This window comes from Balaenoptera acutorostrata, chromosome 17 (assembly GCF_949987535.1).
Source record: "Balaenoptera acutorostrata chromosome 17, mBalAcu1.1, whole genome shotgun sequence".
In the NCBI taxonomy this organism is placed as follows: domain Eukaryota; kingdom Metazoa; phylum Chordata; class Mammalia; order Artiodactyla; family Balaenopteridae; genus Balaenoptera; species Balaenoptera acutorostrata.
Window position 1 is genome coordinate 83,066,259 of NC_080080.1, and position 14,462 is coordinate 83,080,720.

The 14,462-nt window shown below is 40.3% G+C and overlaps 1 protein-coding gene across 2 annotated transcripts in view; it reads right to left on the reverse strand.

Annotated features, from left to right (window-relative positions):
- Positions 1 to 14,462, reverse strand: part of SPIDR (scaffold protein involved in DNA repair) — a 358,082-nt gene that overhangs the window by 231,437 nt on the left and 112,183 nt on the right. For both annotated transcript variants that reach the window (XM_057532500.1, XM_057532499.1), the window contains one exon: positions 678 to 928. In XM_057532500.1, the coding sequence (XP_057388483.1) occupies positions 678 to 928 (251 nt within the window). The remainder of the gene's footprint in view (positions 1 to 677; positions 929 to 14,462) is intronic.

A 14,462-nucleotide genomic window follows, 5' to 3' on the forward strand; every position in this document is an offset into this window, starting at 1 on the left:
TGCTTTTGTGGCACTGTTTCCCACAAGTTCTCCTTCTCACTTTCACTGGGGTTTTGTTCTCACTGTCCTGCTCTAACGTGAAACGCGAAGAGATGATGACAACACAGGGTTGGGGCACGTCCCCCACGTGGCACAGCCCAGGCCCCTGCACACGTCTTGCTGGGCCCTCCATGGCCTGGCCCCTCCGGTTCTTCACACACACACCAGCCAGTTTCTTGCCCAGGAATCCTTGCCCATAAGTCGTTGCATCTGTAAGTGTGTCCCTGGCCAACCACAATCACAAAAGTAATCTCAATAGTCTATATTTCTATTTCCCTCTTTTGGACATGATTAACTCAAAAACAGGAACAGTCATTTACTCGTCTTAATTGTCTAAGATAGCACTTGGAACACGGGTGCTCAATAAAATTTGATAAACCCAAGCAACCAATCTCCATTAAGGAAAACAGTCACATAAGCTGGTTATGACTGAAACAGTGAAAGCTCAACTTGGATGAACAACTCCATAAACAATCTCCAGAAATTAGGACTCCGTAACTGCTTATCAGAATTATAATTCTATTCTGTCAATCTTCCTTCCCAAGTAAGTAAGTATTTTTAAATTAACATTGTAGGTATTTGGGCTTTTTAAGAAAGAGAAAAACTTTAAAAAAGTATTTAAAAAGGTGTAATTTAACCTTAAAAGCTTCTTCTTCTTTGCTGAATTTTCTGGAGTCTTGGGAAGCTTTGTCTCTTTCTGGGGTGTATGCAAAATGGTCTCTGTAGATTTTACCCTCGGGTTTATCAGTCTCTCCATAACCTGTCTTCCATCTGATCCAAAATCCACATGGTATTTGTGAGAGGATTCTGAATCAATGAACAAGACATTCTCCGACTCATCATCTTTTTCACTATCTGATGAATACTCTAAAATTTCTGTAGGATTTGTCTGAAAAAAATAAAAATTAAGAGAAATGCAATTAAATTTGGAGAACTCTTTATTCAAATTCACATTTATACATGCCTATTATTCTATTCCCTTATGACTATATTCATTGAAATAACTTTGTAGATATAGTATCTGTAGCTTAAACTTCTATTTTGACACAAAATCCAAACTAAGTACGCCATATACCCAAAGACAAGAGATTAAATCAATTGTAAGCCAGGCACTATCTCACAGAATCCACCAAATTCAGTACAAATATCTCAATCTTCCGTCAGTAAACTAAAAGAAATGTACCACACATATGTCAGTCTCAAAAACTGAACTCATAACACCAACCTGAATGGCCATTAGTCATTGTAATCTAACACCTATTGGAAAAAAAGTATTGTTTTGATTTTGAATTTTAATATGGGGTAAATAATATTCACTATTTGTTAAAAGCCAACTATAAAGAAAATTGCCTCTTCAGGTGTAAACCACTTAATTTACCAAAGAAGTCTCCAATGATAAAGATGAAAAATGGACTTTTCCCACACAATTCCAATACAATATTATATTTTCAAGAGGCTAATTTAAAATTGCTAATGTCAACAGGAACTATTTAAAGAAGGAATCACTGAGTCTTCTTCCTAACATTTCCTATTCTTTCTTTTACTCAAATTTCTGAACTACCAGAAAAATAAGAATTTTTTTTGAAAACCGGATTATAAAACAGAAGTCATATCAACAGCCAATCCTGGAGAAAAGAATCAAAACATTCTTCTGTAATGTTTGCTGTCTTTGCCCAGACACATGCTAAAACTTTCAAGTGTGGTAGGTATTTTATTTTCCCATTACTTGGTTTTGCAAGTCAGTCCCGTACTAATGTCAGCAACAATCTACCCTTCAACATTCTAATTTTCCAGTGTATCAGTAGCCCCTAATTTAATACCTACATTAAATTTTAAATTTACTAAATGTAAACTGTACATTTAGCTGAACGGATTCTGTACCCGGTCAATTCACAGTGTAGCTGTGGGGACCCTGATGAGGAGCCCTTTCTACCGATGGTCAGCATGGACTGTGTCACTGGCATTATAGCAGGCACTTGGCTAGAAAAAGTGAAGAGGATACAAGTGGATGAGGGTTATCATTTGTGGGTATATGTGTGTGCATGGGTGTGGGTGTGTGCGTGTGTGTGTGTGTGGAGGTTGGTTAGCACTACGGGTTTCATCATTTCCTAATCTACACACAAGGCAAAAGGTTTACCACATTTGGCCTTGTTTGAGGATTTTATAGTTAAAACCATTTTAAGAGCTTAAAAAGGACATCACCCATCCCCACATCTCCTCCAAAAACCAGCTTGGATAGTCACCTGTTACCAGGCGAATTTAAAATACAAAAAAGTAAATGAAAAAAATTCTCAAAAGAAGAGCTTAGTTCCACTATCCTTTCCACGATCTCAGCTGCATGCCTACATTACTGCATTACTAAAGTGTTTAATTACTAAATACTGCTAACCCATTAATAAGCTCAGGGGTCACGTTTCCCCCCAAACACAGCTTCCAAATAAATATTAACAATAGGCCACAAAAAGAACCAGGGTCGTTTACACTGAAAATTAAGTTCCTCAACACTGAAAAGTTTTATATGTTACTTGAGAACTCCAAGTTTAATTTCATCTTTTTGTGATGGAACGTCTTGTCTTTTAGCGCTCTCAGGGTCCGCGCTTCCCGCCAGAGCAGGGCTTCTCAGCCTCGGCGCTGCTGCCACTTCACGCTGGATCGTGTGGGGTCCTGCCCTGTGCACTGCGGGCTGTTTAGCAGCACCCCTGGCCACTACCCACTAGATGTGTTAGCACTGCCCCACCAATCGTGACTATCACAGATGTCTCCAGGCATTGCCAAGTGTCCTCTGGGGGACGAAATCATCCCCAGTTGAGAACCACTGTCCTAGAAAAATGTCAACAAATAACCAGCTACACGTGGCCTGTGCTGGGGACTCACGTGCAGAAGCAAAGGGGGCACAGGGCATTGTGGGGATGGGGAGGTCAAAATGAAATAGTCATAAAACAATGTGGTGGAAGTATTGCAATCGAAGTGTTGTTCAGGCTCCACGGGAACAAGAGGAAAACAAAGCCAGGTGGGGCACAGGGAGAAGGGAAGAAGGAAAGAACTGCCACCTAAAGCTGAATGCTAAGTGTAGGTTATGAGGCAGAGAGAGAAGGAAGTACATTCGGGGCTAGGAACAGGAGGACCACAAGTATGAGGCCAGAGAGAACAGAGCACATGCAGGAAAACCTACAGGCAGCAGAAGAGAGAGGGCTGTGGAACACCCTGCAGACCAGAGCAGGGCGTGCAGCTTTGTTCTGAGGCACTGGGGGAGGCACAGGCAGTTTTAACAGGGGCTGACCAAGTCACATGTTGATATGGAATGATCATCCAAACGACAGTCTGAAGAACGGACTCTACTATGGGCAAGGAGGGAAAGCAGCTAGCTAGAAGGCTCTTCCATAATCCACGCAAGAGATAAAGAAGATGTTGAGGGAAGTGGGAGTAGAGAGAAGTGAACTAGAAAGAAAACAGGAATGAGATGTAACAATCCTTAAGGGCTCCCAGATGTTAGAAATGAAAGTGAAAGCAGAGGCAAAGGACTCCCCAAGCACCTGGTTTGAGCAACAAGAGAGGTACATTTATCAAGAACGGGAATTCAGGAAATATTATATGTCCAATATATCTGGAGAGGGATGGTTACTAATACTAAATATGGTTTTGATATGTTAATATTGCAATGCCTATGAAATAGTTGAGGTAAAACTGACCAAGAGGCAGCGGCTCTATGGGTCTGGAGCTTTAAGAAAGGGATATGACACGGAGATACAAGTTCAGGAATCATAAGAACAGAAACAGTGCATGAAGGTATGAGAGTTAGAAAAGACTGTCCATGGAAGTTATGTAAAAGTAAGAAGAGAAGGTTCAGGTTGGAACCTTACGAATATCACCAACATTAAACCTGTATTCAGATGAGAAGAGACAGAAAAGTGGATTGGATTTGAGAAAAAAAGAGATTGCACAGACATGACCCCAACATCATCTCAAGCTCAGCCCTGCCCTCAACAGCAGGTTATCTTAAGCAATTAAATTAACTTTCCCATGCCTGTTTCCTCACCTTCAATTTGGAGAAATAATCACATCTAACACATTAAGCATTTAATAAATGTTTTAAATTTTGTATTTATTTTCTGCAAAGTTTTTTTTCTTGATTCCTAAGAGGATCTCGATGTAAAGGACAATGAGGAACACAACAAATAATGTCTTCAGCAGCCAATCAAAACGACAACTAATGCCTTAGCCAGCAAAGGAAACCATGTATTCTTCACGTAGGCATTTCTAATTTCTAACAGGAAGCAAAAGGCCATAACAAATATCTTTAGCAAAAGAGAGTAAGAGGCAACACTTCAGCATATTTTATTTTAGAACTGCTCCCCCAAGCCTGAAATCCTGATGAACGTGGAAGAACTTTCCTCACGTGGACACAGAGATAAACTACAGCTCACCAGACACTAGCTGTCTTAGCCCCAGCCTGACAGTAAGGAACTCACATTCTTTCACAAAGATGGTGTGCACATGTGCACACGTGTGCATGAATGCACGTGCATGGTGTGTCTGTGTGCAGGCATGCGGAGGTGCATGTACCTGGGATGAGAGGAGAAGGGAAGAATCAAAGACAGGTCAGAGGAGCCCGCAGGTTCAGAAGCTTCAGTTTACATTTTATCTTTATACTGTAGAATCTGATTAATTAGAAAGGAGGGCTATGAGTTTTGGACCAAGAAAGACTTGGTTCTGAATCACAGTGCAGCTATTTTATTGTTTTGCAGTTGCACAAGTTACTTCACTGGCTCTCCCATCGCTTAGTTAAATGGAAAAATTCTACTAGAAACATTTCAAGAATTAGAGATACTTACTATTTATTATGAAATAATTTAAGCACATGGAAAAGGATAAGAAATAAAAAATACATGTTTTCATTACCCAATCACCCTTCATCAAATATTAACACAATACAAATTTTTCTTCAGTTTTTTTAATGATGTGGTTGTAATTTCCTATCTCTCTCTTCCTGGTCTAGTTTTCCTCCTTCCTAGAGGTAACTCTCTCCTGAATTTGGCATTTCATTAACAGCCTGTTAATATCCTTTTTCTACCACACACACACACATAAATACTATATAGTATTATTTTGCAAGCTTTTAAACTTTTTTTTTTTTTTTTTTTTTCTAGAACAGTTTAATAGCCCTGGAATAATATTCTCCTTTAAGTACATGGTAGAATTTCCTTATGAGACCCTCTGGGCCAGATACTTTTAAAGGGAGCTAGGTCTTTGATAACTTCTATGGAAACTGATTTGTTTAGATTTTATTTCTTATCTGGAATTAGGAATAATAAACTATAATACATTTTAAACTGAATTATCCATTTCTTCCAGACTTAGGCATATCCATTAGAATAGTTCAAAATACTCTTTAGTTCATCTTATTTCCATGCATGTCAAGCTTTTAAACTTTATATAAAATTTTTAAATGGTATCCTGTGAACACAGCTCTGAATGACCTACTTTTCCATCAATATTATCTTTTTTTTATATTTATCCATGTTCACACATGTAGCTCTATTTCAGTGCAGCCCAATGAAAGAAAGCTATGTAATTTAAAATTTTCTAGTAGCCATATTAAGAAAATAAAAAGAAACAGATGAAATTAATATGATATTATTTAACCAAATGTATCAAAAAAATAATCATTTCTCTTCTTTCTCAGTTGTCACCAGAATCATCTTTAGCTGTCCCTTCACAGCAATCCCGGTTTTTGCTTCTGTGCACCTCGAAACTCTCCCAGCCTCTACCCACACCCAGTTCCAAAGCCACTTCCACATTTTAAGATATTTGTTACAGCAGCACCACACTTCTCAGCACCGCCCTCTGTTTTGGTCTGCTCAGGCTGCCATAGCAAAATACGAGAGAGAGAGAGAGAGAGAGAGAGAGAGAGAGAGAGAGAGAGAGAGAGAGAGAGAGAGAGAGAGAGAGAGAGGGACAGACAGAGAGACACAGAGAGACAGACGGAGAGACTGATTTTCTCCTGCTTTCTTTGGAAAGCTAACCAACTGGTGCCGTCTGAAAATCTTCATATACAATTACTTTCTTCAGGTGTACAGCCCATTTACAGAAATAATACAGAAGAGAAAATCAGGATCCTTTGCAGTAGAAAAAATACTGCAGTGGTCAAATTCACAGAACCAAAGAGTGACTATGTAGCTATGATCATAATTTGCTAATGTTTAAAACATAACAAAATTATTAGTATTATGACTCTTTTTCTCTCCTCTGACCCAATGAACTTCAGAACTAGGAGTCTCCTGAATTAGTGATTAAGTATCACAAGTGACAAGATTAAGACATGAGCAAGTAGTTCCTATGAAATCAGTCAGCAAAGGCAAGGACAACGCCCTAACCTGACCACAGCTGAAGTCACCTGCAATCTACCAAACCCATACTGGCTCAGCTTCCAGAAGTCAGAAATACCACTGTAGGAGACATCCGTTACAATTTATGTCTGACCCCTCCTTTCAGAGAACAACTGCTTTTCTACCGGGGGATAGCCAGCCACAGGGATGGCCTCCCATGTCTGAACAGTCATGTGTCTACTATGATTGGCCTTAGGTAGGCAACTGACCAGATCTGAGGCAAGCAGATTCTGCAGATGATCTTGAATTGAGAGTTACAGAGTCTGAGAGGTAGAAGCTGAGACACACTACTGACAAATCTCTAAAGGAAAGATCCGTGAGTTCCTGCTAGTGAGGTTCCCAGATCTCCCTGAGGCCCAATTCACCCTTCAGCTTTACCTTAGATTCCTCAGGATATACTAGCATGATTCCAAAAAATTTACTTTTCCTCTTAAACTAGCTACGTTTGTTTTCTGTTACTTGCATTTAAGAAAATTAACTATCTGCTAAATATCTCCAAGTACAGAAAATGTTCCATTAAACAAATATGTGTTAAGTATGCACTACGTGTAAGGTGTTACGCAAGAGAGAAAATTTAATGAGACACAGTTCCATAAAGACCCTGAAATCAAATAAAGGAGATATTTCTTAAAAATTCTTAACAGATAAAGATGAGAAAAGAGAAAAGAAAGCACATAAGGTAGCAAAGTACCATGGATATTCAAGATACACAGACAAGTCTAGACAAATGGAAGTTTAGAGTTCACGTTGGGAGGCAAGAGACAATAACAACATAATCCTACAGATTGGGTGTGTGTGTAGGGAGAGCACACACGTTCTCTTACAAAAAGATAAATCAAATGACCCATCATCAATGGGAAATAGGTTCTAAATTTATTTCTTGGAATAATGATGAACTGGGGCAAATTCACTCACATCCTTCCAATGTGGCTTCTTGGTACCAGTGACTGCTCTGGGTCAGTGATAAAGTCCATGCCTTCAGACTTGTTTCCATTCCCAGCTCCACTGATGAAGTGCTCTAGCAAATTAAGTTACTATAGCATTTTAATGTGCTGAAAGTAATTCAGCACACTGGCAAGCGTTAATTCATTTCCAGCCTACTACTTTAATAATTATTACTCTAAAACTGTTTGGTAACCAAATAGCACTACTGAAAATACTTCAGATAAAGAATCAGTTGGTTAAAGTAATGCACTAGGAAAGGCCAAATTTCATGACAGTCAAGATAGTGGTGCTACCAATTGAAATAGAGGACACATTCAAGAGCAAAGAACAGCGGAAAGAAGGTAATTCTTTGGAATACAGGGAGTTTTAAATGATCACAGGACTAGCACAGACACAGAGAGCCACCTGACAGGAGGCTGGAAATTCAGCTGCTTGGCAAAGAGGTCACTGGAGAAGAAACAATCCAAGATATTGACCTGTAAGATGCCCTCATGGAGGACACGCTTGAGGACAAGCTGGCCGCCAGCACTCTAATTTCTAGGCTCCTTGAACCCAGTTAAGGTGCATTTATGACTTCCACCTCATCGTAGACAACCTCCCACAGACTGTATGGTAGGAATCACAATGGCTCCATGACTTCCATTACTTTTAGGGATTCTTTATTTTAATAATCTATAATACCGTGCAGCCAAGATGATAAAAAGACCCCACTGTCTCTCCCTTAAAATCTGCCAGTTATCTGGCAGTGCATACAACATCTGAGCGATGGGGAGAGCAAGGATAAAATGGGAAGCACACAGCTCACAAGGATAAAATGTGAGCTGTAATCAGCTGGAAAACCAGGAATAAAAAAATTCTACAATTTTCTAAATAGGTGGATATTCAACAATATCACTGTCTTTTTCTTTAAAAAACAGATTTTAAATAAGTATCATAAATTTTTAATTTAAAAAATTAATTAGCATAATGTTCTATGCAATTCATCTGATAACTCTTTAAGCTAAAGTTACTTCCTGTAATCCCATCTACAAATTTCTTCATGAAATGTTCAGGGAAGAGTTTTGTAAGTAAAGAGCTACCCCTGAACTGAAGCGTCCTAATTCCTATAAATCAAATCTTTACCTAAATCCATGTATAAAAGTATACATGTGTAGAGTCCTCCTGGATAAAAATTGCATCCACTAACAAAGTTAAGAAGTTAACTGCGAGGGCTTCCCTGGTGGCACAGTGGTTAAGAATCTGCCTGCCAATGCAGGGCACACGGGTTCGAGCCCTGATCTGGGAAGATCCCACGTGCCGCGGAGCAACTAAGCCCGTGAGCCACAACTACTGAGCCTGCGCATCTGGAGCCTGTGCTCCACAACGAGAGAGGCCACCGCGACAGTGAGAGGCCCGCGCACCGCGATGAAGAGTGGCCCCCGCTCTCCGCAACTGGAGAAAGCCTTTGCACAGAAACGAAGACCCAACGCAGCCGTAAATAAATAAATAAATTAATTAATTAATTAAAAATAAATAAATAAAATATGAAAAAAAAAGGAAGTTAACTACAAGATTAAGCCGACCCTATGGGGTAAAGCAAATGAAACCAATCAGCCAGATGAAACACCACTCTAACTTTCATTAATTAAAGCTTTTAATTCTAAACTTTATAGAAAGGTCACACCAAGAGCAACAGTGGAGTATCAATAATAAATGATAACCTCTTCATTTTCAGATGACGCCTTTGTAGCTAAATACTCACCCAGCTGGTAAAACAAAAGGAAGATGGTAACTAAACTAAAATCATTCCTTGAGATAACCAATTACAGGACAGAAAACAGCTCAAACAAAAACACAAGCCTCGAGCCCTGGTCTCAGCCCACACAAGAAGGCGTCCCCAGCGGGGCCAGGGAAGCACCTTGTGCGCCTGCTAGCCCTGCAAACTGGCAGGGCCACACCCGACAGCACTGCCTCTGCTCTCCGAGGCTTCCCACCCAATTACCGGCCAGCCCAGACCTGCCCTGGGAGGATCAGCGAGGGCCAGGCTATGACCAGTTCACCATGTTTATCCGGGTTCAGCCTCCCTTTCTTCAACTCAGTACAAATGAGAACAGTCAGGAGAATTTTAAGGAAAGAACAAGAGAAGTATAAAGTCCTGCCTGCTGAGAAGCTTTTAAATCTAACAACCACCACTGAATGTTTTTAAGAAGGTTAGAAGGTGGGGGCAACAGCAAATATGCTGAAGAAGATACGCCATGGCAGCCGTGACAAGTAACACCGCCAAAACCAAGACCGCTCTTAAAAATTAAGGAGAATGAAGAGTACTGGTAGCTGATAAGCCAACAAATTTAGGTAGCAAATGCTCTCATTTCCACTCAATTATAAAATGGAATTCATTCGTTTAACAAAGTGGTTGAATGCTGCTATGTATCAATATCAGAAATCATTCTGGGTACAGTGGATATACTGGGGGTGGGGTTGGGACACCAGACTCCTTATCCACGTGGTCTTTAAATTCCCGTGGAATCGTAACACACACACACTCCTTAATTAACAATGGGCTGTTCACTGGCTATTTATCAAGAACTACACTGGTTGTGTGAAAAAGGACAGCAAAACCACCAAGAATGGAAGGAGTGTATCAGAATCCCAGCTCCTAACAGTATTTTATTTTCTTCTGGGATTAAAAATCAATAAAAGCAACAAAATTCTAGACAACAGAGTCTTAAACTACTGATAGGAGATACACTTTCACTGTTTACTTGGTGAGCTTTCTGTGACTGAAACTTTATCCATGAAAATCACTGCCAGCTAGTAAGAGGGAAACAAAAGCTACAGATTTTCTCACACATTCAAGAAAAAAAAATATTTTCGGAGGTAAACAGGTTTAACAAGCTACACCCATGGTTACACCTCTGTAAACCACTTGGCTTGCCTTCCCCAAACCAAATGCTTCCAACCTCCAATTCCAGCCCAGTGAGAACAACAGAATACCGACATGGGTTCACAAAAGCACCACTCCACCTCATCTCAGCATCCAAAGTGCCTGCTCTGAGGAGCCCAAGGAGGAAACGAGAAACAGCAGGGCAAAGGCTCACCCTAAGACAAAGAGCAAGAGAGAGAAACCGCGGCACTCAAGAAGGAACCTGCGGGGTCAGTCAGAGTTCACTGAGCAGCAGCTGAGTGTGGAGAAGCGCCTGCAGGCCCAGGTCCAGGAGGAGCCCGCAGCAAAGACCCGCCCAGAACCAGGACCACAGGGCCTGGCGAGTGACTCCAGGAGAACAAAGAAAAGCACCCTTCCTCCAAGGAAGACAGTATATCACTGGAATATGGGTGCAGTCTGTGACACAACCTGTCTGACCATTCTCTCTGTTTCAAATATGTTCAGAGAAAGACACAGCCCACGTCTTTCTGCAACACGGCCTTCTGGCAGACCCAGGCAGGGGTGGCACACGTATCCCTGGTCAGCTGGAGGCTAAGGGCATCCAACTCAAACCTACACTCAAAACTGGGGCCTCAAAATTAACAGAGAAGCAAAAAGGACAGCATACTCAAAAAGATTAATCTGTTCATTTGTGCAAACAGAACCAGAGGCAAGACACAGGTTGTTGCTGGTTATGAGTCAGGCTTTGCTTTTATTCAAGGCAAAGAATTAAAATCCTACACAAACTATTAGGTATAAAATAAGCTATAGGGATATACTGTAAACACGGGGAATATAGCCAATATTTTATGATAACTATAAATGGAGTATACCGTTTAAAAATTGTGAATCACTACATCGTATACCTGTAACTTATATAATATTGAACAGCAACCACACTTCAATTTAAAAAAACTAAACTAAACTAAAACAAAATAAAATCCTACACAATGCAGAATGGGGTGGGGGGGTGGGGAGATGGGATGGAAGAAATGGAGGGAGGAGCCTAGAGAAGGTAGAAAGAAGGCTTCAAAGGAAACAAGCCAGGTAAGTGCCCTAAGGAACAAGGGAATAAACAAAAGCAAGAACACTGAAAAGCAACTACACAGCCTCACAGGGCCTAAGGTGTACCCTCCAAACATGGGTTCCAGGAGGTGTTAACAGGCATTCAGAGAAAAGGGAGTTCCACAGTCAAAACAATTTGAATAAACATGGTTGAATAAAATTAAGTGCTGAGATTTCTCAGGAGCCTTTAATACATCCTTCCATACTGTGATCTCTAGGAGAAGGTTGTAGTTTTCCATAATTTCTTCTACTTCCATCTTCTGAAATACCATATGCTGAAGAGAGTTTAATATTTTCTTGACAACTCACAATTATTCTCGTGGATAACCATTATTTTGGACTTTGAGGTATGCAGTTCTGCATATGCCAGATGGGTTTCCTTTCCCACCATTAACAAGGTTGCTGGCTGGTCTCAAACCTGTGATACCCAAATCTGCTCCTAGCTGCATTTCTGATTGACTATCAAAGTCACAAACTCCTTGTTTGCTTTGGGTTTGAAACTAGGAAACAGCAAGGCTCAGTGCTGGACAACAGGAGGACTATAAAGATTAATAAAATATAGATTCTGCTCTTTAGACATTTGTATCTAGCTACTTGTTCACAATCCACTGAAGCCAAAAACACTCACTGTAAAGAAAATCTAAAAGCAATTATTTTAGGGACTTCCCTGGTGGCGCAGTGGTTAAGAATCCGCCTACCAATGCAGGGGACACGGGTTCGAGCCCTGGTCTGGCAAGATCCCACATGCTGCAGAGCAACTAAGCCCATGCACCACAACTACTGAGCCTGCGCTCTAGAGCCCACAAGCCACAACTACTGAGCCCACGTGCTGCAACTACTGAAGCCCGTGCACCTAAAGCCCATGCTCCGCAACAAGAGAAGCCACCACAATGAGAAGCCCGCGCACCGCAACAAAGAGTAGCCCCAACTCGCCACAACTAGAGAAAGCCTGCGCGCAGCAATGAAGACCCAATGCAGCCAAAAATAAATAAATAAATAAATTAATTAATTAAAAGCAATTATTTCAGAGGTTAGCTGAAAAGGTCCCAATCAGACTTCAGGCAGGTAGCATCTGACCATATCTTATAAAACATGGTGAAAGAGGGCAAACTAGGTAAACTGAAACAGAGGAAGATAAAATGATTTATATGTAGTCGTCCAGAGTCACACAACAAGGTAAGTGAATAATCTCAGGAATCCCCACTATCCACACAGGATTCTAAACACATACACCAGCCCGTGTCTAGAAAATAATGCCAGCCAAAAGAATAGAGGAAAACATATATACACACACACAGATACACATACATATATATGTCTACATATTTAACTTCAACAGCTACTGAAGTGCAGAGAGGCAAAATGAATTCTCTCTAAAGAAGAAATTTGTCCTGTGTATTTTTCCATAACATGAGGGTCAATAAAGGTGATACAGCAAGCACTTCATATTAATATCAAGGATTTTAAAAGGTGTAATGTTTTATAATGCTCATTTCATCATTACTTCAATAACTAAAAGATAATGTTTAACATACTGTTGGGAATTTTATTGACCACAATGAGCTAACACAATATTATGGAGATAAGTCAGCTCTGAAAATGATTACTCTTTAACATTTATGCAAGAACATGAACTATGAAAAAGAAGTGCCAGGTTGTTTCAGTCTCTAAAAGCTAGAAACAACAAAGTAGTCCACTCTTAAGAAGATACTTGGTTTAAACTGTAAATTCAAACAAAACAATGTTTATCTTGGTGAAGTTTTAAAGACCCATGATACTATAAAGTTATGCTGGGCTTGATTCACGAAGTCATGTAGATTTTCTTACTTGAAAAATAAAGATAATGCTGACAAAATAATCAATTCACTAAAAGAACATATCTGAAATATAGTTGAACTACCAGAATATTTTATATATACATGAAACTATATATATAAAACACTGTATAGCAGAACACTGACAACCAGCAAAAATTTTGTGTTATGTTTCTGAACACTTACTATGGAGTGTTCAGGAGTGTTAACTCAGCGGTTGAGCTGAACCAACCACGTGCACTCAGAAGGGCTGCTTTCCTCACTGGCCCTTGACTGGCACTTGAGAACTGATCTCTTGGAATATTCAAATTGATAGAAGTATTTTGCACACTCAGTACCTTGGCCACACTGTCCTATTCTGTCTAGACGGTCTCTGCAAATCATGTAATTTATGGTGAGCACTGCTTTCCTTCTGTGGGAGACTGGGTTTGGTCACTACAGTCAGTCACCAAGCATGGTTACCAGCATGACCAAACCCCACCAGGAACCAGTGAGCTTACGACACTCTACATGTGCTGCTGCAGTCATTGCTCGAGGACTAAGCGTGTCCTGTGCAACCTCTGGGTGAGCACTCTTGGAAGCTCATGGCTGGTTCCCCCAAATGCTCCTGACACACCTTTCCCCTGTGGACTGTGCTTGGTATCATTTGCTGTAATAAACCTTAGCCTCAAGTATAACAACTTCCAAGCCCAATGATTCCTCCCAACAAATCACTAAATCTGGGGATGGTCCTAATTAGGACTCCAGACACACAGAGTTTATAGAATTTTATTAATTTTAATACACTTTCCATTATTTGAGTAGAGTGAGAGGGTGAGAGGTACAAACTAGTCTACACAATCCTGGTAATCAGATGTGGCTGGATTTTTTTTTTTTTTTTTTTTTTTTTTTTTTGGCTGTACCGTGTGGCATGTGGGATCTTAGTTCCCTGATGAGGGATCAAATGTGCGTCCTCTGCGTTGGAAGAGTGGAGTCTTAACCACTGGACCGCCAGGGAAGTCCCCTGGATATATTTCTTTTAATAACGTATATTCAAGACTTAGAGAACCACCACAGACAACACATAAGCCAGTGAGGGTGGCTGCGTTCCAATCAATCTTCATTTGCAAAGACAGGTAAGGGGCTTGACGTCGCCTGCAAGCTACAGTTTGCCAATCCCATTCCAGAACTGAGCTTCAATAAAAATGTTTTTCCTCAATTTCTTTTCTAGGTAAAGACAACCACGGATTAAAAACATAATAAAACAAAAAGTAAACAAAGGAGAATATCAAAATTCTTTCCTCATCACTCAATGTACCTTAATATGCTATT